We start from the raw sequence: 23844 nt of genomic DNA on the forward strand, positions 1-23844 counted from the left end.
CTCCTGAGGTTTTTCCTACTCATTTGTCCAGGACTAGAAATTCTGTTCTTACCGTGATTTCCAGATGGGAATTCAAATGGATTATCACTGCCTGGTTTCCAAAGTGGAAAGAAGAAGTGCTAGTTAAATGACCGAGCAGCATTGAAGAAGAGATCCTGACTCCATAAAACCTCTTAATGAACAAAATGAAATTAAATTAAGCCAGGGGAGTGCAGGACACTGCTCCCCACAATCACCCAAGGCAATCAAGAACACCAACCCTGCTTAGGCTGAAAGGAGAATGTGTCAGGAAGCTGACCCCTGTATTCCTCTGCCTTTCTGGTTAGGAAGATCCTTAAGAGGGACACTACTGAGAATTAAAATACTTAAAATACTGAAGGTGTATGGGTTTGTTTGCTATTCAGGTTCAACATAGCTGAGATGCCAACAAGCAGTTGAACAGAAAAAGGTCAGGCTGCAAGAAGAATTTGGAATAATCCCTGGTATGGCTGTTGTACACCCTTCTACGACCCACATTGGAAGATGAAAAGTGCATCATTCACTGGATATACCAGGGATGTATTTCTGCCTTCACTAAAACTCTCCTGGCATCTTGAGGACAAACTGAGGGATGACCAGAACAGTCTGGGATTACTAAAATTCTTATCCTCTTTTTATTGAAATAAATATATTTCTCTATAATTTTCCTGCCTAGGAACTCTGCAAGAGATTTGTTTCCAAATATTAACATCCAGATTTCTGTAAACATGGTCTATTTGGGCAGCGTCTGAGAAAGAATTGAGAAAGAAATATTAGCAATTTTCTACATAAGATCATCTGAAGATCATAGAATTTTAGACAACTTGAAAGCCTCCTCTTCTAAAATCTCTGATTAAAACTACCCAGAGAGACACTGCTCCTCTCCAGAGCTACGGAACTGCAGGACTTGCAGCACATCAAACCCTCCAGTGTGGTCCTGTTCCTGAGTATATCTTTAGGACTTGGATGGAAACACACTGGATATCCAGGAACTGTTCCCAATTTCACCCACCTCAGACAGAGGACAGGTCACAGAATTACAAAATATTCTGGGTTACAAGGGACCCACAGGGATCATGAGCTCCAGCCCCTGTCCCTGCCCAGACCCCCACCCAGCCCACCCTGGGCATCCCTGGCAGCGCTGTCCAAAGGCTCCTGGAGCTCTGGCAGCCTCAGGGCCGTGCCCATTCCCTGGGCAGCCTGGGCAGTGCCAGCACCCTCTGGAGGAAGAACCTTTCCCTGAGCTCCAGCCTGACTCTCCCCATATCTTGGGATAACTACATCCAATACCTTGGACGTACTATTTAACCTCAAAATTTCTTCATACTGCAAATGCCTGAACTAAGTTTCTTATTATTTTCTTAATTCTTCCTCCTCCACTAAAATTTATCACCCTCGGTCTCAGCCCACTGGTCACTTACATGTGCAGATCTTGTTTGGCAAATGGGAATCTAAAGAGACTTTGCCTACTTAAAATGCAAACACATTAGGAAAATAAAATCAATTTTTACAGTTCTCCCCAAGAAGCAGGAGAATTATTAAATGAGAGCACTGGGAAAATGAATCAGGCAGTTGTAAATGATTCAGAGGTCACCATGGTGGGTGCACGTGGGTGTGCACACATACAGTATCACACTTTTCACTGGGGAAGTGTCAGTGAGCACAACAAAGCAACTTCCTGGGCTTTGCTCTGCTACTCCCCAGAAAAGTAAAAGAAATCAAAAGTTACATTTACTTTAAGAAAACATTTATGTTGCAAATTAATCAAGAAGCAGAGATGCTAAAGGTTCTTCCTCAACCATAAATTAACACCAGCAAACCACCTCCGCATCTTCCCATCCCTGTCAGAACTTTACAAACACCATATCCTGTATGAGTAAGGTGTGGGCAAGAAAACCTTAATTTTGACTATATTAATTTCATGGTTTAAATTCACAATCCTCCAAATGTTTTTGCACATGCAAGGCGTTCGCACTGTGCCTCCACAGTTAACATTTGCAAGGCATATTCCAGCCCACATCCCTGCTTCTAACCTTTCACTGCTTTTCCAAATAAATTCCTTCTCAGGCTGAACTTTCTCACACTTAGTCAGAGCCCAAAGGGGAAAATGTTTTTAAAAGATCAGATCAATCTCTTTTATTTATGGGGTTCTGAAATATTTACTGCATATTCCATCTTGGAATAAAATAAATAATGCCATTTCCTTTTTTTCCTCACTGTAACTGCACTGGAAACACAGATGTACATGGATCTACATCTGTGCCCAGGTGGTGAGTTTGAGGGCATCTGGCTGAGAAACTGGAAAGGAAAATGTTCTGTTTGCTGCCTACAACATCCTTAGACCCAGTGAATATTAGTGACCCCCTGCCACAAACTGTCCTGTCTTAGGCCAGCACCCAGGTACACACAATAAGTAAGTATGAGCAGCTACAAATGGGGAAGAAGAAAGTAAATTCAGGATGTCTTTATATTAAATATATATATTTTATTAAATTTTCAAAAGTACTTGTTCTGAAGATCATTTTGGCACCTCTTGCCATCCTATTCATCCTTAAAAGCAGTTCTTTTTAACCCTGTGATGCTGCAGTAGGTGCTGTGCATCCCTGCCTTTCTCAGGATTTGCTCCTGAACTGCTCATCAGGCTGTGTGGTGCCACTGTGTGACAAATTCCAATGACCACATTTTGTTCTCCTGCAGCCTGAGGGAGGTCCGAAACACCCAGATATATCCTCACCTGTGAGATGGTATTTGTGATTTTCAAAAATTACTTCCAAGCAAGGAAAAGGAGCTCAACACAACAGAAAAGCCAAGAGACACAAAGAAAGATCAGGTTCTGTTGTTTGGAATCAGTTGGGATTTTGTGGGATGTGGCCCAGGAGTTTCCAGTCTGTGGGGCTGGTCACAGTGAGCATTACTGTTCTCTGACAGCTGCTCCTGTTTTTGCCAGGATTTCAGGCACGAGGGAAGGAGGCTGTCAGGGATGCTCTGGGCTTACAGACAGGATCTGTAGGCTGGGCTCTGAAGCATCTCCCAAAATGGGGAGGTCACTGGACAGCTGTGCAGGATTAACCAGCTGCCAGGCTCAGCACTGGGATCCGCTTTTGAGGAACAGCACAAAATCCAGCTGTGCCTCTTGAACAGAGCTGCAGGTACACAGGAGCAGGAAATAGAGACGGAAGGGCTGGAAGGGCTGGCATCTACCAGCAAACAACCATGAGTGGTCTTCCAGCCTCCAGCAAATGTCCCTGAATTGCCATAGGGACAACTGCAACAGGCCAAGCATGGGAGCAAGCAGAGCAGTAGAACTGGCTTGTAGCAGAGCTCTTTTTCCACGTTGTTTTCCTGCCCATCCCCTGGATGGTGTCACAGTACAGCCTGGAGCACAGCCTGTTTTAAACTTCAGCTTGCTTGTGATGGTCCTCAAAAAAGGTGTCACCAGGGAAAAAATCACACTCAATCCCCACTGTCAGCAAGCTGTCCTGATTCAGCCAGCCTGACTGACACGCAGGAGATCAAGGCTCCCGAAAGCACCACATCCTGTTTTAACAGTGCTTTATTTAAAGAACCAGGAATGGCAGGATTCTTCCCTAGAATATCAATCAGCACTGCTCCCCAAGATTTAGGAATTCTCCCCTGAAAGAACACTCATGAAGTTGCAGACCACTAACCAACATACCTGAAGTTAATGCATCAGCTGTATTTTGAGATACCTTCTTTTAGAAATCCTTCCCTGCCCACTTCCCTGTGCATTTTCTCATTTCTTTCCCAGGGCACAGAACTGCAATCCAAGCGTTGTGCCCAGCACTAACTGGGCTGCAAGCCCAGGACCTGCACTTTATTCTATTCACACTCACCCATTTGTTGCCTCTGGCAAGTCACTTTCTTTCTGTCCTGCTGCTTCCTGCCTGCCTACAGAATTCCAAACTCCTCTGGGAAATGATCCCAGACTCAGCCAGACAAAGAGCTTAGAACTGCTATGGACTGGGAGCACTACCTGCTGTATCTGTTAACATTTGGTATTTTGGTATTGAAAGGCCATCGCTGAGGTGAAATGAGGCAAGTGTCATATTAACATTTGCCAGAGCAACCGGAGTTCTGCCCTGGCCTGGTCTGGAGAGGCAGAGCACTGTAAGAAAGAGCAGCAGTGAGCAGGCAGAGCAAAGCTCCACTGCCTACACATTCTCAGGTGAACTTCATGGGCAACCCTAAAACGCAGCTCTCCTTCAAGCTCTGCAAGGCAGTTATGATTACTCTGAAGATGCTCCTGTACATAAGCTCCTCTTTCCTACACAGAAAAGGATGGTACCACACTCCAACAGGCTGAATGTTCTAGCCACAGAATCAGAATCCCAGATGGGTTAGGGTTGGAAGGGACCTCTAAAGATCACCTTGTTCCACCCCCTGCCATGAGCAGGGACACCTTCCACTGTCCCAGGCTGCTCCAAGCCTTGTGCAGCCTGGCCTTGGGCACTGCCAGGGATCCAGGGGCAGCCACAGCTGCTCTGGGCACCCTGTGCTAGGGCCTCCCCACCCTGCCATGGAATAATTCCTTCTCAATATCCCATCCAACCCTACCCTCTGTGATTCTGTAGCTGTGTCCCCAACCTGGGACATGTCACTGAACACAACCCACTGAACACCACCCACTGAACACACCCCACCCCATAGCCTGGCACAGCGCAAACACCTGATCAGGTGAGAGGAGCTGCTGCCTCAGCTGTGCCCCTGCCCCCACAGGGCCCTGGCCCCCCTCTTGCCCCTGGGTTTATTCAGGACCTGTCCGGGTGCCAAGAATGTCCTATGGAATGTGAGCAGCAGGAGGGAGACTGTTTGTTCCAGTTTGTAACTGCCCTAAACATGACTGGAATTCCCATGGAGAATTAGAGCACAGACCCAGCCCAAACACCTTCCCTGAGGACTTCCCAGAGTCCAGAACAAACCACACAGGCATATGAGCATCTCAGAAAAGACCTCCAGAATCCTCTACGGGAACAGTCAGTGACCAGGTGTCAAACTAGCCACACCTGTCTAGGAAAAGATATTAAATAGACAGTTTTTTCAAAATCACCCTCTTCTCTTCCTCATCCCTGCCACTTGAAGTTGGTAGCAGTCAGACAAGTCTCTTTAACACATTAGCACTGTGGGTTGCATTGTTTTCTTCTCTCTCCTGTGGGAATTGTGGTCTTGGACCATGAGCCAAGGCTCAAAAAGGAGTTCCCAAAGCCACACAGCCATGTCCCTGTGAGCACATCTCCTCCTCACCACCACAGAGCTGTGGCTCTTCAAGAATGCATCCAAAAAATAAAGGGAGTCCCAGAGACACCATCTATTGACTATAAACCCCAAAGACTGAAAATAACCAACTAAATGAAATAGTTTTTCCTCAAGTGAGTCTTCAAAGTGCTTTCTCAGCTGGAAAGTCTAAACACCACTGTCTCCTCTTTAGGCAGGCAGAGAACAAACAACAGCTCTCAGCTGAGTCCCAGCTGGCCCCACAGCTCCCTTCCTCCCAGGAAGAAAAAAGGTCACGATGGGCCTTCCCCACCAGCCCCTCTGATCCTCAGAGCTGAAGGAAAGGGCACATTCCAGTGCAGCCTCACCCCCCAGTCAGTCCCTCGTCCTCCTGCAGCCCAGGCTCACTCGCACAGCACAGGCACTGAACCACAGCCCAGGTGCTCTGCACAGGCAGCAGCTGAGATGTCACCTGGCACACAAGGCTGCCTTCACCAACACTTCTTGGGAGACCACTGGTGGCTGTGAGTAACAGCTGGCTCCATCAAGTGACCATGGAGAAAATCTGATCAGCTTTTCCAACCCTGCAGTTTGTGATGCGAACACACATCACAAATGTGTGTAATGTGTTGTAATGTCATATAATGTAGTTATTATGTGAACTAATCCAGGGCCCCACTGCTGGTCAAGGCGCTCCTCACTCACAGGTTCAGGATGGATGTAATCCATGCCCCACAGAGAAACACAGGAGAGAAAACAACACCTTCCTGTATCCCTTAAATACTGAGAAATTTTGGGAGAGGGCAGCAAACCATGCCTGCAGAGACCATGAATATAGAGATAGAAATAGCAGAGGAAGATTGGAACAATGCAGACATCTGTAAGAGAGAGGGTGTAAACAGCCAGACTGGGTCACAGAAAAACAGCAGTGCAGCAGCAGGCAAAGCAAAAATAGCAGGAAAGGAAAGATAAATAAAAAATTCCTAAAATATAATTAGGAGCAAACAGACTGATGAGGAAACAAGAGAGCCACTGGGTGGAAAAATGAGAAGAGACATGCAGAAGCAACGAGGGTAGGCCAGGGATTTAATCCAGCCTCAGAGGGGAAGGCACAGGGAGGAAAGAAGAGAGCTGAGTTGTTTTGCTGCAGCATGAGGAAGATGGCTCTGTCAGGAAATTACAACCATGTGCACTCAGGCACAGCAGCAGCAGCCCAGCAGTCTCACATCCACTCTGCAGGACAGGTGACATGTCCAGGCTGTCCCTCTAGCAGGGCATGGCCATGGAGGATCCCTCTTCCCCTTTCCCTACCCTACCATTCACCATCTCCCAATTCTGCTGGCTTGGTTTTGCCTCCATCTGTTTCAGCTAGATGAGACGAATTTGGGATATGTATGTGGCAGGTAAAAAGTAATTCCTGCACAGGGGATGGGGCTGGACCCCGCATGAAGATGGAAGCATTTCCTGCCCCTCCTACTGATCCATCTCCAGTGCCACCACAGCATCTCCTTGGTGTAGGGAGCAGCTGCTTCTCGCTTTTCTCTCCCAGACTTCTGCCCATGATGTTCCCTTCTCCCCCTCTCTCCATGACCCAGACACCACAGAAGAGGCATTTACATCCACAGAAATCCTTCCATAGCTCCAGCAACATCGAGTCTGCCCACACAGCAAAGGTGTGAGCCCTCATGTCTTTTTCTCTCTTCATGCCTCACTCTGCCCTATCTTTTCCAGCCAAAAAAGTTCCCACAACAGGTGGGAAGGGGAGAAGCTGACTTATGGAATAAAACAAATCTCTATTTGCACAAGGTGGTTCCCAAGCTCTGTCAAAAGTACCCAATACTCACACAGCAAGCTCAGGATGCACACAACCAAGGCCAGAACATAGCCATGCCTGCCAGCAAAATTCAGAGCAAGGGAGCCAGGAGATGAGTCTGGAAAGCCTCAAAGTAAGTAAAGCACCAACAGGAAGCTGAGCAATGACTGAAAGAGAGACACCAAAGGAGGTGATAGGAGCCTGGGAAGGAGTTACTATGCCCTGTACAGAGCTGGACTCTGCCAAGGGAAAGGCTCAGCTGCAGAGCCCAGCTTCCCCAGTGAGCAGAACACAGTGTGTACTGTGGGATGGCTGCTTGCTACTGAGATGTTTCAGCTCAGGGCTAAGGATCTCCATTCCCCACCTGCAGTGAAGTCAGTCCTGCTTCCTTTTGCAGACAGAAAGCCAAGACCCCCCTATGCTAATGCCAATTGTTACCTATCACAGAACACAGCAGAGAGAGAAAGAGTTCAGAAAAGGTAGTCTGGTTGTACTTTTTATTTTTCTTTACTATTTATCTAACATTTCTATACCGACCCAAGGTAAGTTTGGTGCTTCCAAGCTGTTGTCTGCAACCACCAATTTTGGGAACTTACCTTTCCAGTGGGAATCATGGCTCTCACCTAACACATAGTAAAACCCAGGGGGGCAGAGGCCTCGGGAGATCTCTGGTCTGACCTCCTGCTCAAAGCTCAGTCTGCTCCAAGCTCAGTCCCGGTTACTTGGGACTTAACCCAGGCTGTTCTCCTAAACAGCCTCAACCCCTCTTCTCTCCACTTCATGCCCATTATCTCTCAGTTCTCCTGTCACCGGGAACTGCCCGGCTCCACCTTCCCACACCCCTCACAGCGGCCATCAGCGTGTCCCCAGCTCCCTCTGGTGCCACCTCTGCCCCGGCCCTCTCTCAGCCCTGGGCCGGCTGTGGCTCTCCCCCCCGGGGCTGGGGCACACCCCCCAAACTGCAGATTTAGTGTTTAAAAATCATACAGGGCTGGGCGCCGCTAGAGGCTGGCAATGCCCTGCCCCTCCCCGGCAAAGGAGGCAGGGGGAGCCCCGCTCGTGGTCCCCTCACACCGGACAGCTCCCGGGGCACCGCGCCCCCCTCGCGGGCGGGACAGCGACAACCGTCTGAGCGGCTGGGCCGTGAGACCCCCAGGCCGTGAGGAACGGTCCCGCCGTGCCGTGCGTACCCGAGCCGTGCCCGCCCGCTCTGCCCCGCCGCCTCCCGCCGCCGCCATCTCCGCGGCGGGGCCGCCCCCTGCCGGCCGCCCGCGGTACGGCCCCGCCGCAGCCCCGGCCCTCGCGGAGCGGGACCCCCGCCCGGTCCGGCCCGGCCCGGCACACCCGGCCCGGCACACCCGGCCCCTCGCGCCCCGCTGTACTTACTGCCTTGTGAGGCTCCTTCCCCTGAGGCAGCTTCGGTGTCTGCAAAGAGAAAAAGCAGCGCTTAGATCCGCCGGCCGCGCTGCCCGGCCCCCACCGCCGCCCCGCTCGCTCCCTCGCTCTCCTCCCCGCCGCTCTGCCCGGCCCCTCACGGGACGGAGCGGGCCCTGAGGGGCTCACCGGGACTGCGAGGGCAGACATGGCCAACAAGAGCTCGTGGTTAAAGCGCAGCTGCCCACGGTCATATAATGGGCTGGGCTGGAAGGACCATTGAAGCCCATCTCGTTCCACCCTCTGCCACGGACTGTCCCAGGCTCCCAGCCCTGTCCAGCCTGGCCTTGGGCACTGCCAGGGATCCAGGGGCAGCCCCAGCTGCTCTGGGCACCCTGTGCCAGGGCCTGCCCACCCTGCCAGGAAACAATTCCTAATTCCCAATATCCCATCCATCTCTGCCCTCTGGCAGTGGGAGCCATTCCCTGTGTCCTGTCCCTCCATCCCTTGTCCCCAGTCCCTCTCCAGCTCTCCTGGAGCCCCTTCAGGCCCTGGCAGGGGCTCTGAGCTCTCCCTGGAGCTTCTCCTCTCCAGGTGAGCACCCCTAGCTCCCCCAGCCTGGCTCTGGAGCAGAGGGCTCCAGCCCTGGAGCAGCTCCGTGGCCTCCTCTGGACACAATTTTTTAACAGGCAAGTGCTGTGAACCCAGGAAAGCCAGCAGTGAACAGCGCACCCGGCTCAGCTGCCGTGGGACTTGGCACAGCCGGCTCCACCAGGGTGCCTGCCCTCCAAAGGCAGTGATGGCAAAGCCTCCACTAGAGATGGGCCACACGAATTCCCCCAGGGTGATTCTATCCTGGTCTTACTGAAGGCAGATGGGAAAAGAAGGGAGAGAAAGCTCCCTCCACTGTCGTGTGTGGGACTGCAAGAAGCAGCACACACGACAGCAGAGATCATGTTCAAGCCCTAAATGAATGCAACAGGCAAAGCTGCGAGCTGGAAAACAAACCCCAAAGTTACAAGTCAAGTATCATAAACAATTAGGATTTCCAAGCCAGTTTGAAGTGTTTCATATTCATCCTAAATTACATATCCTATATGTCACATTATCTAATAACAGCATTGCAAAATATTCCATATGTCTGTTGGAATGATGCTTGCACTGTGCTGGAAACCACAGCTGCAGAATGGCACAGCGTTTTTGAATTTAAAATTTTCAACCTTAAGTAATGAGCATTGTTTGCATTTACTTTTCTTATTTCTTAAAAATAATAAAAACAATGATTATGGGTTTGTGAATTTGTACATTTCTACTTGATTAACCTGCCTGATTAGATCATTCTTCTAGGCAACGGTATTAATTTGGCACAACTTCATAAACTCAGGGGCCAGATCGGAAACCCTCAGCAATACTGCAGAACCTCGACAGCAAAGCCCAGGATTTTTCCACAGCTGCTACTTTTTTGAATTTCCACCCATCATTCAAGGAAAAGCAGCTATGGCACAATAGATTTATGCAAAATGCTGTCCTGGTGTTCACAAGCAACAGCATGAACAAATCATAAAAGATATGCACTATTTAAATAGCTTTAAAAAGTACTTTAGTCAAATTTAACAAGAATCAGGCAACACACAAAATGTGAGGAACAGCAATTTCTGAACTGCGTCAAGAAATGTTGTTACTCTTAGTCATAGATAGACTGAAGTATTCATAAATTAAAAAATGACCAACTGAAAATCCCCATACAGCCCACTCTATATCACCTTTGAGGTCAGACCAAGTAATTCCAGTTGTGAAACAAAAGGCAAGTTTCTGAGAAAGTTGCAAAAGTCAGTAAGAATAGGGAGGTGGGCAGGGAAGCTGGAAAATGGGTCAGTTAACTCCTCTGTCCCAAGAAGCTTTCTGCATCTCATATGAGTTTCTGCTGCAGACTGGGAAATGTGCATGGGAAAATGGGTCTTGGGATGCAGGGCAGAGGGCAAAGACCTCCCCAAAATCATCTGGTATTTTCAGTAATAAATAAACAAATGAACCCCAAGTTTCTATGGCTCAGGAACACCATCTTTCCTCAGGGACGGTTATTCCTCTACTAGTTTTTTACTCCTCACCTCAAAATCCTTTCAGTGACAAAACCACTTTAACTCAGACTCCAAAAAATGTGCACTTTGGAAAAAAGCATTTTTCCATATTCACCATTTGAATGAGTCATCTTCCTTTTCATATTTTTTGAATTGAGCAGAACCCATTCTTGGAAAACATTAATCTGAAACTTGAAAAGCTTTGAGAAGTTTTTAACTGGTGAAACTCAAAACTTGGCCTGAAGGATCCAGCCCCGCTCAGAGCATCCAGGATCTGTTCTGGTGAGGACAGCTCAGCCCTTGGCTGGCACAGCCCTGTGGGGAGGACATGGAGAGCTGAGGGGCTTGGAAGGAGGCAATGCAACAACTTAAATTGTAAATAAATAATAATGAAAAACAACTTGAGCAAAATCATCAGTTAGCCCAGAAAAGCTTATCTGGAAACAGAGAACTTCCACCAATTCTTGGGCTAGAGGCGATATATCCTGCGAGAGTTAAACTGGAGCCTTGCTATTTTCTTGCTTTGCTTTTGGAAGAATTCTCCTTTGGGTACAAATCTCCCTTGCTTGGCCTCAGCCCAGAGGTTTATAAATTTGCTGTTTGAAAGTCTAATAAAGCAATTTCAGCTTTTTTTTTTTTTGACTTATCTAAAAGTGAAATAATTTTCCTGACTCAAAACATGCAGATGCTTTGCTGCTCATGTTGCTTAAACACGACCCAACGGTACAAAGCAGAACTTTCTAGCTGACTAACTCCTGAAGGCAATCCAAACCTTTTAATGACCTGAAAAACCCCACACAGCTAAAATAAAAGCACCGTAAGCAAAACATTTTTAAGCCCTGGGGTTGCGTGTAGGCGAAGCAGTAACATTTGGGACAGAGCCTTCCATCGGCACCGGGAATGCGCAGCCCCTCCGCTCCAGCTGAACTCCAGCAGGAGAAGGAGCCGAGATCCTGCAGGGCTGCAGAGCAGCTCACAAAGGAGCCTTTCAGCTCCACAACATAACTTTTTTGTTGGGTTTCTTCTTTATTTTATTTGTGAGTTTTGGGGAGGCGAAGGGGAAGGAACACAACCTTTTCCTTTGTTCCTCGCTGAAACATAGTGGGGAAATTTCTTACCTACATTTCTGGTTCTTTGCAGAACCCTTACAAGGGGATTTCCGTGCCTGGATCTCAGCTTTCGGGGGAAAGCAGAATGGGAACTTGTTCCTGCGAGGCAGCACGTCCTGAAGCAGAGCTGCCTCAGCCCTCTGCAAGCTGCCAGAGCAGTCGCTGCCTGAAATTCTCCAGCCAATGCTCAGCACCACAGGGAAGGCTCAATAAACAAAGAAAATGGCCTGTTTTATAACATAAACTCCCCTACTCCTGAAGGCAGACAAGAAAAGAAATCAGCCTCAAGAACACGGGTCACCTCCAACGCAGCTTGTCTGCCATGGAGAGCTGGAGTGGAGGCAGGTGCAGCTATAAAAAAATCCAGAAAATTTCTCAAAAAAATGCTCATTGCAAATAAAAATGTGATGTTGCCAGGGCAAAATTCTTCATGTGGAACTGAACAGCTCAAAGAATGAGAAGACAGCAAGTTCTGCACAGGGCAAAACAAGCAGTGAATAAGGACGGATTGACTGCATGAGCAGAGAGGGTGACAGATCTTCCCCCTGCTATAAGGCTCAGGTGGGCCCTGGACACAAAATCCAGCTCAGAAATAACCCAGGCCAGAGCAAGGACAACGAGAGGCCCCCAAACCTTGCATTTTGTGTCACTGAGTGGTGACAGACATGCTGATGACACAAATGTTTTGTTCTGCCACAGAGGTCCAAAGCAGACCAACAGCAGTTTCTTGGCTCTCTCCTGGCCTGAGCCTTTTCTGTCTCCTGCTCTGTCACCTGCAGCACCATCCCAGGACCTGTTAGTGACACAGGAACCACACAGACAAGTGGAGAGCAGAGACCTGGATGGGGTGTATCCTTCAGCAAATCACAAACAGCAGCTATGGTTGCTGGAATGGCCAAAAAACCTAAAGAGAAGAAAGGGGCCTCCGTTTGTTCAAGCTCCTCTGATGCTGAGCTGGGGAGTCTCCCAGGATCAGGCCAGCTTTGGGAAAGGCAGATGTTACGTGACTGACGGGTGGCCGGACCTTGAGAAAACCATGGCTGGCACCATCCTGCCAAGAGGGAATCCAGGTTCTGCCATTGCGATCCGGCTCCTCCCTTGCCCAGCCAGAAAGAAACGACTGAAAGATTCATGATTGGAGTTTCTGGCAGCTGAGAACTGCACGGACTGGGCCAAGGGAGCTCACATTGCAGTGCTTCGAGGAAAGCAGCCCTGGGAGAGCTGGCTGCCAGTGCCCTGGCACTGGATCTGAGACACAGACTGGAGATCACTGGAGAACAGGAACGTGCAGGGTCACACCCTCAGTGCAGCCATCCCACCACATTATCCCGTTTGTTCCCTGGGGCAGCACCAGCCCCTTCTCCTCTGTGAAGCCTTGGGCAACAAAAGCATCTTTCACAAAAATCCCCTTCACTCCTGCAGTCTTCTGCCATCCCAGCACCATTCCTGGTCCAGTTCATGCACAACTCACACTGGATAATACCACACAGGGCTTTCCTCCAAAAAATCCTTCCTTCTTTTTTCCTACCTATCCTTAACCTTTCACTGCAGGTTATTCCTCTGCAGCCAGGCACACTCTGCCCAGTGCCTCAGCTCCCTGGGAGAGTCCCACTGCCAGAGCTGCATCATGTTTGCAGTTTCATTTCTTGCTGAAGAGTGTAGATGAATAAATAACTCATTTGTATTTTTATTGTCTTAAAGCAATTTGAATGCACTTTAAATGTAACTACTACATGAATCCACTTACAGTAACATAAACCAACACTTTCTAAGTATCACAGATATAAATTCTACTTCTCCATCACTGATGTGAGAATTAGTGATAAATTTCCACATTCAGAATTCTGAAAATTTTCATCTTCTGCAACTACACATGACAAAGACCTTGGAAGCAAAAGGTAAAGTCATGTCTCCATTGAGTTTATGTCAAAACTATGGATATCAAATGTACAGGTCTATGTTCATTCACTCATATAATTTAATATATTGCTTAATTTTATTATCGAAAAATAAATTAATATAAATTAATTAGATCACACACTAGGAGGTGACATCATACTAACAGAGCTCCTAAAATTCCAGCTGAATTAAAGATCCCATGGTGCTTGGGGAGGAGAAGTAAAATAAAAGCAATCCTTGTCCCACATTTAAATACTACAATTATTATTGCAAAATTGTTGCAATGCTGTGATGTAATGGTGAAGCATATCCCTGTTATTTTAGGATTTTTTCCTTAAGCCGCAGAGTGAAGCTACTTGAAGCTACATTTAAAGGACTTTAAGGAATTTTGTTGGTATTTAGAAAAGAAATATCAGCATGGCAAAACAATTCTATGTATCCAAAAGTACCGAAGCAGCTCTGTGATATTAAACAGCACACAAGGAATATGCAACCATGCAATTAAGGATGTGTTATGAGACTGTGACAAACTCTGAGCAGTTAAGGATGAACACTTCTCAGCTGTGCATGTGCTGACTTCTGAGAGTTTGAGCATTTAAAACTTAATGTTAGCCTTCATTATTCCTGGATTTTCAACCACTGGTTACACCTGAGGAGCTAAAGCAGATGCTCCTGCCAGCCTGGCACAGCGACTCCAGTGCTCACCTCAGGGACAGGAGACACACCCAGAGAAAGGCTCAGGAGGAGCTGGTTTGCAGTCCCTGCTGTTCTGGTATTTCAGAGCTCCAAATCCCGCAAACTACACTTTGATTGAATAAACCACCTCAAACTTTCACATTTCTGCAATTAAGCAACACTGGATTGCTCAGTCTTACAGAAAACCCAGATCAAGCCACTCCTGACCAAGCACAAGACCTTTCACGCACACAGTGCATTTGGGAAGTGACCTCAGCTGACAGCAGGGGCACAGGGGCAGCTCAAGGAGCATTTTGATTTGAACATAAAAATGCAGCAGTCACAATGCCCATATCTGATTTATATCCTCCCAGGCTGACTTCTCAGCAGTGGATGGAACTCCCAGCTGGGCAGGAGTGCAGAGCACCTCAGGGAGATGCCACCACTCTGCTGGCACTGGGACCTGCCAATCGGAACTCTGTGATCTGAGCTCCCCCTGCACACAGGGATGCCCTTGACAGCCCTAGGCAGTAAATACTGCCCTGAACATAGGAGCTGTTCCTGACCTGGGGAGAAATATTGCTGGAGTTAAGAGCCACAAAGCTGAGACAGCCCCAGCGTTTGTCACTGGGCCCCTCTCAGTGGGACAGCCCAGAGAAGAATTACTGGTGACCAGGGAAGCAGCAGAGCAACCTTCAAAACCTTCCTGAAAATAGACCTAAAATCACAGAATATCCTGGAGGGGACCCTCCAGGATCATCCAGGTGTCCAACTCCTGTCCCTGCCCAGACCCCCAGCAACCCCACCCTGGGCATCCCTGGCAGCGCTGTCCAAAGGCTCCTGGAGCTCTGGCAGCCTCGGGGCCGTGCCCATTCCCTGGGCAGCCTGGGCAGTGCCAGCACCCTCTGGGGGAAGAACCTTTCCCTGAGCTCCAGCCTGAGCTGCCCTGAATCTGCGTTATCCCAGGATTCCCAAGATTGCAGCAGGACTGAGATACCTCTGTGTGCCCGCACATGGGTCTGGAAACAGTTGTAATACTTGTACTTCTTCCCACATATTCCACACTCATAAGACCCTGAAAAACAAGAGAGAGAAGCACACATCACCATGAGAGATCAGGGAAAACAGCCTCCCTGCACACTGGTCCATAAACTGTGAGCAAAAGGGTGCACTTGACAGCAAAGTAATTTTTGGACAGTTCATGGAGATAAATGCAGGAAATCACTATGCCAGACACTATTCTGTCTATCAGCCTTATTTAAGATTCCTTGGCATATTACCCTGAACTTACATTTTCAGTGTATCTTTTTAAATTTGCTAACGTGAAAGGGCCACTCTCAAAATAGCCTGACTTATAATTTTATAATAATGACTAATGTTTCCTATGGACAGAAATAACCTTGAATTACTTTTCAGTAAGTTCCTAGTAGCTGGGAAAAAATCCTTTTCAACTGAAAAAAAAAAGGCACTATGTTATCTTGAGGCCTGGAGTTTTCAAAATTTCTCAAGAAATGCACAATGTACAAATTTCCCAAGAAACCCACAGAGATTTGGTAAATATCCACCCAGAAGAAACCAAATAGATACAAATAGAACTTTTGCCCTTTTTAAGGAAAAGCACATGACCACAGTAGTCCCTCTTCTCAATTTGTGTCTCTAATTCCAGAAAACACACATCTGCAAACAGTCATTTGAAATGAAACCAGAGGAAAAGAGCTGGGAGAACCATTTGTAATGATGAAGTTATGCCATGAATTTAGACTCTTTTGTTATTGAACAGGCAGACAGAAATTTCCTTAGATTTGTTACTTGAGTTGACTCAATCTCTTTTTTCCCTATTTGACTTTGTTGCACAGGCTATAAATTCACTTTCCAGGCTCTTATTTGCAGAATGCACTGCTTTTCTTAACTGTCCACCAGAGCTATGGAACTGGGATCCCCTTGGTGCTCTTTGGAGAGGGTGAGAGCATCACTTGACTGAAGAGGAGGTGGGAGAAAAAAGGGCTGAATTAATTTGGTATGAATGCAGAATTTCATTTCCATGCACATTTCCTCACACAACCTTGAAACAATCTTTTCCTTACCATGCCAAACAGCAAAACTCAGGGAGAAGCCACAAACAAGAACAAAACCATTGAAACATATCCAGATAAAAATTCCCAAACAGCATTTCACAGCAATACTCACCTGGAGCTACTCAAAGTGAGCTCTAGCCAGGAACAAACCCAGGGTGCTGTCTGAACTCACTATGCCCACAGTCCTTTTTTTCCTTCCCATGTCCCATTCTTACAGCTTGGGAAGAAAACACCCCTCCTTAGAGTGTCAGAGCCCTGAACTCCCTGCCCATCACTGACAGCACCACCTGGGGCTGTGTCCTGAGCTGGGGAGGCTCCTTTGTCACTGATGCTGAAAGAGGCCATTCACCACAGTCCAATACACCAGAGTACCCAGCTGAAAAAATACTCCCATATTCTGATAGCACAGGCACTTGGCTGTATCTGATCTGCTCCAGAGCATTTTTATTATCATAGCTCACTGTATTTTATGTAGATACTCAGCTGTGGGGCAGTCACCACCTGTGGTCACTCCACACAGGCTGCCTAGTGAAACCCGGGCTATCAGCAGGTCAGCAGCGTTTGACAGCCCTCATTCCCATGCTCAAGGACTGATTATTTTCAACCTCCACAATTCCTTTCTGAAAACTCTTGGAGTTGGAGCCCCAAAGCAGCAGATGAGAGCTCACCATGTCCTGGGCCCTTCAAACAGGAGCGCTGAGCACAGCTGAGGTTCAGCTGAACCAACAGCAGGATGTGACTGATGCCCACCCACATCCCAACAGTGCTGGCTGCACATGGAGCACTGGGAAGAGTTGGAATGGCTCCAGAGGAGGCCACTGAGTTAATCACAGGGCTGGAGCCCTCAGAGCCCCTGCCAGGGCCTGAAGGGGCTCCAGGAGAGCTGGAGAGGGACTGGGGACAAGGGATGGAGGGACAGGACACAGGGAATGGCTCCACTGCCAGAGGGCAGGGATGGATGGGATATTGGGAATGAGGAATTGTTCCCTGGCAGGGTGGGCAGGCCCTGGCACAGGGTGCCCAGAGCAGCTGGGGCTGCCCCTGGATCCCTGGCAGTGCCCAAGGCCAGGATGGACAGGGCTGGGAGCAGCCTGGGACAGCGGGAGGTGTCCCTGCCATGGCAGGTCCCTTCCAGCCCAAAGCATTCTGTGATTCTGTGAGTTAGTCAAACAGGTCAAACATAGTGAGGGGCTCTAGGCTGAATTTTCTCCCCCATTTTTATTGTATTTCCTTCTTCCTCTGGAGACAGTGTATGGCACATAAATGCACTGTGCAGTTCTCCAAGGAGGTCAGCTGTGCAGGTAACTGTGCAGTGCCTTCCTTCTGCACTGTGAACCCGAGCAGGGGCTGTGCTGGACACCATGGCAGAAGCTGAGGCAGGACCTGAGGAGCTGGGGACCACGTGTCCCAGGCCAGGGCTTTTGTGCCCGTGTCCTGGAGCTGCTAGGTCTCAAATGGAACCCAGGGAAGGTTGGAGTCAACTTTGAGGGGGACACCTGCACTCACTCTCTGCCCACAGGTGGTAGAGCGGTGGCCCAGGAGCACAGGGGGTTGGGGAGGGTGTGAGGGAGGTGTGTTACAGACCTGAGGCAGAGACACAGCTCAGCAGCCACAGCTCAGCAGCCACAGCTGTGTGCTCAGCTCGCCACAGGCCCTCACGTTAGAGAAAGGAGGGGGGACTTGCCACAAAAAATATGTTGTTAGAGGGGAGGAAAGGTGAAGAGGAGGAAGAAGGACATCACTGTGTGTTAAGACCTTGCAGAGAACACACCTACGTGGCCTTGGACACCAGCAGCGAGGTCCTTGTCACTCAGGGTGCGTCATGCAGGTCCCAGCCAGTGGTAGCAGGAGGGGAGGAGGGGAAGGTTTGGGGTTAGTTGGTGCACTCAGTTGGGCTGGGCTTTTCCTGAGCCTTGCAGCTGGAATCTGGGCAATGCACCCATTGCTTCCAGCGCTTCCTTTGCTCCCTGAGCCCTGGTTAGACTTTCACACCCTTCCATCACATACCGGACGTGTATCTCAATGCATGGTCAAAAATCCAGGTCCCTGAATATCGATTTCGTGTATATCCAACGGAAGAGTCACGTTCCACTGCTTTTCCATCTAAATTGTGCAAAAAGAAATCAGAAAAAAGCCCTTAAAGTGGATGCATTTCCAAGGAATAATGATGGCTGAAGCCTATTAAAAATTTCCAAGACCCATCTGTCCCTGTGGCTTCCTGACAAGATGTCAGAGGTCTCACAGAATTTCTTAAGGCTTCTGCAGTACTATTTTACCTCACCAGGGAGAATCCAAAGTGCTCTTGAATTTCATATGCTGAGCAGCTCAGCAAGTGAAATATCAGCACCATGGCATGAACCCAATGTGGGCATGGGAGGTGGACAGAGAGGCTCAGAGCAGAAGGATTCTCTCTTCACTCTGTCTCAGAAACATTTCTGATTTAATGCAGCACTGGAAAAGTCCTCTCCAAAATGTTCCTTGTAAAGCACCAGATTGGGAGAGCAGATTGAGAGCTTAAGGAGTCTTGTATCAAACTTCTCCTGATCAGCTCACAGATAACTCAGTCTTCCAGGACACAAATACTGATCTGATGCTATTCCCAACAGGAGGAAATGATCCACATCTGATAACAAGTCTCCCTCTCTTTCTCCCTAATTACAACACAAGTGCCCTTTGCTTTTCCTCTCCTCTCCAGACAGCTCCACGGGACCTCTGTGCCTGTCTGCCCTGGCTTCCCTGCCCTGAGAAGTATCCATGTGCTATGGCTCTTCAAGTGCCCCTGGCCTGAGGTCAGCATGTGAATCTTGCCAGAAGAAAGAAGTGAAGAACAGGAAATGTGGCACCCCTGAGCTGTGCAGGGCAGGAACCCCCACCCCAGGGCTGGGACACCCAGGGTACCGTGGGGGTGCAGGGGGGTGCAGGGGGGAGCAGGGGACCCACAGCAGCTGTAGCTGACAGGAGCCAGCTGAGAGCCAACCTCTCCACTGGCTTTCTCTGCTTGGGATGCCAGAGAGGGATCCCACAGGATTGAAAGACTTCTGTGGAAAAGCAGCTGAAAGGAAAATGGTCCAAACGCACAAAACTGTGGCCACTGTCCCCAACCATCCCACCTAGTACAGCCCCTTCCAGCCCCCACAGGGTTTGAGATGCTCGACATGGATGGAGGCAGAGTCTGGAGTCCTGGGAGAGACAGGAGCTGGTCCAAACAGGAGGCAAAAAACACAAGGCCTGGTTTGATGTAAACACTGCAAGGGAATAGCAGCAACTGAGCTGGGAATCCCTTTTATAAATTGCTCCAAGTAACAACTAAAATATAAATAGAGCAGATGTGTGACTCAGAAAAGAGACGTAAATCTTGTAATGTGCATTCCAGCCACGTCCCAAGGCTAAGCCCTGCAGGAAAACTGTCACTTGGAGCCACGTGTGCCCTTCAGCACCATGGTCCCAGCTCAGACACATCCCCCGTTTAACCCACTGTCCCCAGCACCCCCTGAAAGGAGACAGGCTGGGGGTTGGCAGTTCCACACAGGAGAGGGGTTCATGCACTCCTGAGTCACCACTTCATCAGGATTTGCTATTAAAATAACCACTTTCAACACCTCTAGTCTCAGCTGCCCCGATGAAGGTGAATAAAATCCTACCAAAGCCTTGCCTGCCTGCATGGAGGAGGGGATTCAGATACAGGGCTCCCAGATCCCAGGACAAGGAAAGCTCCTGGAAGTGCTGGGGAGCAGCAGCAGAGTCACAAAGCCTTTGCTCCGGAGGCAGGAGACACCAGCAGCATCAGCAGGTCACACTTCTGGGCTGCTCCAGTGCAGGAGCTGAAATGGCCAGTGAAGAGCTGGAATGGCCAGGGGAGCAGCTGGAATGGCCAGGGGAGCAGCTGGAAAGGCCAGGGGAGCAGCTGGAATGGCCAGGGGAGCAGCTGGAAAGGCCAGGGGAGCAGCTGGAATGGCCAGGGGAGCAGTGGCCCATGGGGCACATTCCTGATAGGGGGTACCCTGGTGCGTGCAGAGATGGGCACAGTCAGTGCCTGTGTGTGATTTCCATGGGGGGACAGAGGGGACCAGCTGCCAGAGCTCAGCAAACACAAGGAGCTGGGCACCACAGGCTGTGCACACACAGCACAGCACCTGAGGGCCAGACAGATTCAGAGCCACCTCTCCAAAAACGAGGGTCATGTGAATGGCAGACAGGGGCACTTGCAGGGCTCTGTTCACAAAGGAATTGGCACCAACCCCATCACCTCCAGACCAAACTGCCTTTAAAGAAGCCCAAGCTTTACAATGACAAATTCAATGTGTGTTCCACTAGAAAAGGCCCAGCCAGACAGAAGCTCTCCAGTTTATATGGCTTTCAACCACCACTTGTGACTGGTCAGTGAATCTGTCCCTCTCCCCAGTGTCTATACATTGTGAGTGTCCCCTTCACACCAGTCTGTCCTCAACACTCTCCACAGGAGCAACACAGAACAGAATCACAGAACTGTGGAACAGCCTGAACTGAAGGGACCCACAGGGATCCCCCAGCCCCTGTCCCTGCCCAGACCCCCAGCAGCCCCACCCTGGGCATCCCTGGCAGCGCTGTCCAAAGGCTCCTGGAGCTCTGGCAGCCTCGGGGCCGTGCCCATTCCCTGGGCAGCCTGGGCAGTGCCAGCACCCTCTGGGGGAAGAACCTTTCCCTGAGCTCCAGCCTGAGCTGCCCTGGCCCAGCCCCAGCCGTGCCCTGGCTCCTGTCCCTGTCCCAGGGCAGAGATCAGAGCTGTCCCTTGCAGGGAGCTGCAATCCCTGGTGAGCTCTCCCCTCAGTCTGCTCTGCTCCAGCTGAACAACCCCAGTGCCCTCAGCAGCTCCTCACTGGCTTCCTCTCCAGTCCACCCAAGTCAGCCAAGAGCAAAAGCCCCTCCCCACTGCACAGTAATGTAGCCAAGCTCAGCTGGAAACCAGCATTGCCAGGGGACACCAACTGCAGAGCAGCTGCTGCTGCCCAGCCAGGAGCTGTGGGGAGAAGAGGGTCCTGTGGGACAAACACCCAAGCTGCAGATTCTTTCACCAAGGGCTGGTGGCTGTGGCTGGAGAAGAAGCTCCCATTGCTGCCCATCAGTCATAGCTCCACCTCTCCCTCCCAGGGCAGCAAGGATGCTTTTCAGCTTTGCCCATGTAAGGATCAAGAGTTGCAGAGGCACAAAAACTCTGAAAATACACAGGGTATTTCTTCCAAATTGTAAAATCTTTATGTCAGAAATAGTTTTGGACTTCTTAGGCTTTCCCTAGACCTGCACAGATAGCACTGACCTCCTGCCCTGCTGTTCTTAGTGGCTGTCCTGTGGTGGAAAGGAGGACAGGAAGAACAACAATGCTTCTGAGACAATCACCAGCTAAGGACATCTCCTGGGTTTCTTTCCAGCAGTATGGATAATGATCAACAAAACCCAGGAGAAAATCCAACATCAATTCCTCTTTTCTCCCCCCTGGAGGACAAATCAACTCCAAGTGCAATGCTGGGCAGCTCAAATCAGCCTTCTCCTGAGTCCCTTAAAAGAAACCTGGTCCAACAGCTCTTTCTTCTTTTTATTAGCAAGGGCCTTTGGATCTCAGAGACACTGCAGGGACCTGCTCCAGGCCGGGGACAACAGAGACAGTGCAAGAGCAGTGCCTTGCCAGGTTCCCACAGGAAGCCCCTTCCCTGGAGCAGGAGGAGAGGACAGTTTGATGTTCACAGAAAAAAGAAAAAGCTTCTTCTCATCCCAGCAGGAGGTGGGGTGGGGACAGGAAGCACTGTTTTGAACAGGGCACACCACAGCCAGCCCAGAGTCAAAAGTATTCCCACAAATGAGAAGTGATCAGGAAAACAAACAAACAGCAACCTGTAAAACCTGCTCCTGAGCTCAGAGTCATTTATGGAAAGCATCCACATTCCTCAGAGCAACTTTTCTCAAAACTTGTCATCAGTTTCTCAGGCTTTCCAAATTCCTCATCTGTGTCAAACACACCCCCGGCCCTGGGCTCACCAGGTGCTGCAGGTGACTGATGGGCAAGTCCCTGAACATGCCAAAAGAAGATAAGGAGCTTTTTCTTTCAGATCTTGGCCGAGCCTTTAGGGGCAACCAGATGCAAACAGACACAGAAGGTCAATAATCCTGAGCCAGGACCCCAGGACTGATGTTCACCCTGGCTCTGAGTGTCCAGGCAGAGCTCTCCAGAGCCCCCCCCTGTCCCCAGAGCCCCTGAGGGAACGGTGGCCCGTGCCTCACCGAGCGTCTGCTGGTTGCGCACGCCGCCGATGACCACGCAGATCTCCGCAGGCACATCCCCCGGCCCGTCCTTGATGTTCTTCTTGGAATCTTTGGTGTCATCCTGCCAGATCACCTCCTCGATGTAGTCATCTGGTACCTCTGTCTTCACTTTCACCTCAGTCATCATTCCAGCCTCTTCACTGGGGGAGGACTGAGATGTCACCGAGTCGGAGCCCTCGGCTTTTGGGCTCTGCGGGCTCCTCTTCAAACACTCCCTGAGGGGTAAAAGAGAGGAGAGAATGTGAATCCTCAATGCCAAGTGCTCTTTTGTCATCACCAGGACCTAATTCAAGGTACTCTGGTTTATGCAGGTTATTTAAAAGAAGTATATTAATGTACGTCTACCATACATAATAAGTAATTAAAATTTAACTGAACAAAAGCAATAAAATTTTTTGCTACTAATGAAAAAACCTTAACATCACAAACAACAGTAGTGCTCATAAACACACTGGACCCCTAAAGAGCACAGAACTTGCCCTGGTTGCCACCAGGCCACGGGCACAGCTCCAGAAGTTCTGCCTGCAGGTATTTTGCCAACACACAAAGTCCATACACACGAAGCCATATTCTCCTGTGGCACTTGGGGACATGGGTCACTGGTGGACCTGACACTGCTGAATTCAGTTTGACTTGATGATCTTCAAGATCTTTTTCAACCTAAACAATTCTATGATTCCCTGATATTTTTAATTTGGAGCTATTTCCACCCTCCATCGCACCCTGTCTTTTATCCCTTCAAGCAACCTGACATCCCCTGGTATTCAGAGGCTTTACTGAACATCCACAGTGCTGATCAAAGGGGATCATCTGGAGGATGAGGATATTTAGAGAGACTACCAGGTTACGGACAGATACAACTGTTTGGGATGACAGGGAAAGCCTCACAGAGGGGGAAAGGCAGAGGGCTCCACTGTGCTCAGAAACAGGTTAAATAGCATGTGTTTTCATCTGGGAAAGAAGAGCTGGGAATTTCTGGGAGAAAACAATCTAAACAAATATTCAAAACCCTTTAAGAAAAAGAAACTGGACACCTCAAAGCCGTAAAATAAGATCAACAGGTGCTGTGGTGGTTAAAGGCAAAGGGGGTGTGAGCCCACCAGACAAGGATGTGGGAATAAGCCAGTGGTGCTCCTTTAGCAGCACTCATTATGGACCCCCAATTTTTTATACTGGTTATTAATACACTCCTCCATGCAATACAAAGATAAAATAATTGCTGGTTCAGCTTGTGCAGAAATCAGAACTAAATATATAATGGCTCAGACTACCCAGAA

The 23844-nt window shown here is 49.2% G+C and overlaps 1 protein-coding gene across 14 annotated transcripts in view; it reads right to left on the reverse strand.

Moving 5' to 3' along the window:
• The window catches only part of ZNF618 (zinc finger protein 618), a 149481-nt gene that overhangs the window by 48823 nt on the left and 76814 nt on the right, over positions 1 to 23844 (reverse strand). For 8 of the 14 annotated variants that reach the window (XR_014616672.1, XM_084219924.1, XM_084219922.1 and 5 more), the window contains exons 3-6: positions 22526 to 22782; positions 18281 to 18376; positions 15196 to 15273; positions 8450 to 8488 (exon numbers count right to left, since the gene is read on the reverse strand). Coding sequence is in view for 13 of the 14 variants with exons in the window: in XM_084219924.1 (XP_084076050.1) it covers positions 8450 to 8488; positions 15196 to 15273; positions 18281 to 18376; positions 22526 to 22782 (470 nt within the window). In the remaining variant the exon portion in view is untranslated. The remainder of the gene's footprint in view (positions 1 to 8449; positions 8489 to 15195; positions 15274 to 18280; positions 18377 to 22525; positions 22783 to 23844) is intronic. The other 6 variants (XM_084219917.1, XM_084219915.1, XM_084219918.1 and 3 more) reach the window with 1 other exon arrangement.

The sequence above is a fragment of the Fringilla coelebs genome (genome assembly GCF_963513975.1).
Source record: "Fringilla coelebs genome assembly, chromosome: 21".
Classification (NCBI taxonomy): domain Eukaryota; kingdom Metazoa; phylum Chordata; class Aves; order Passeriformes; family Fringillidae; genus Fringilla; species Fringilla coelebs.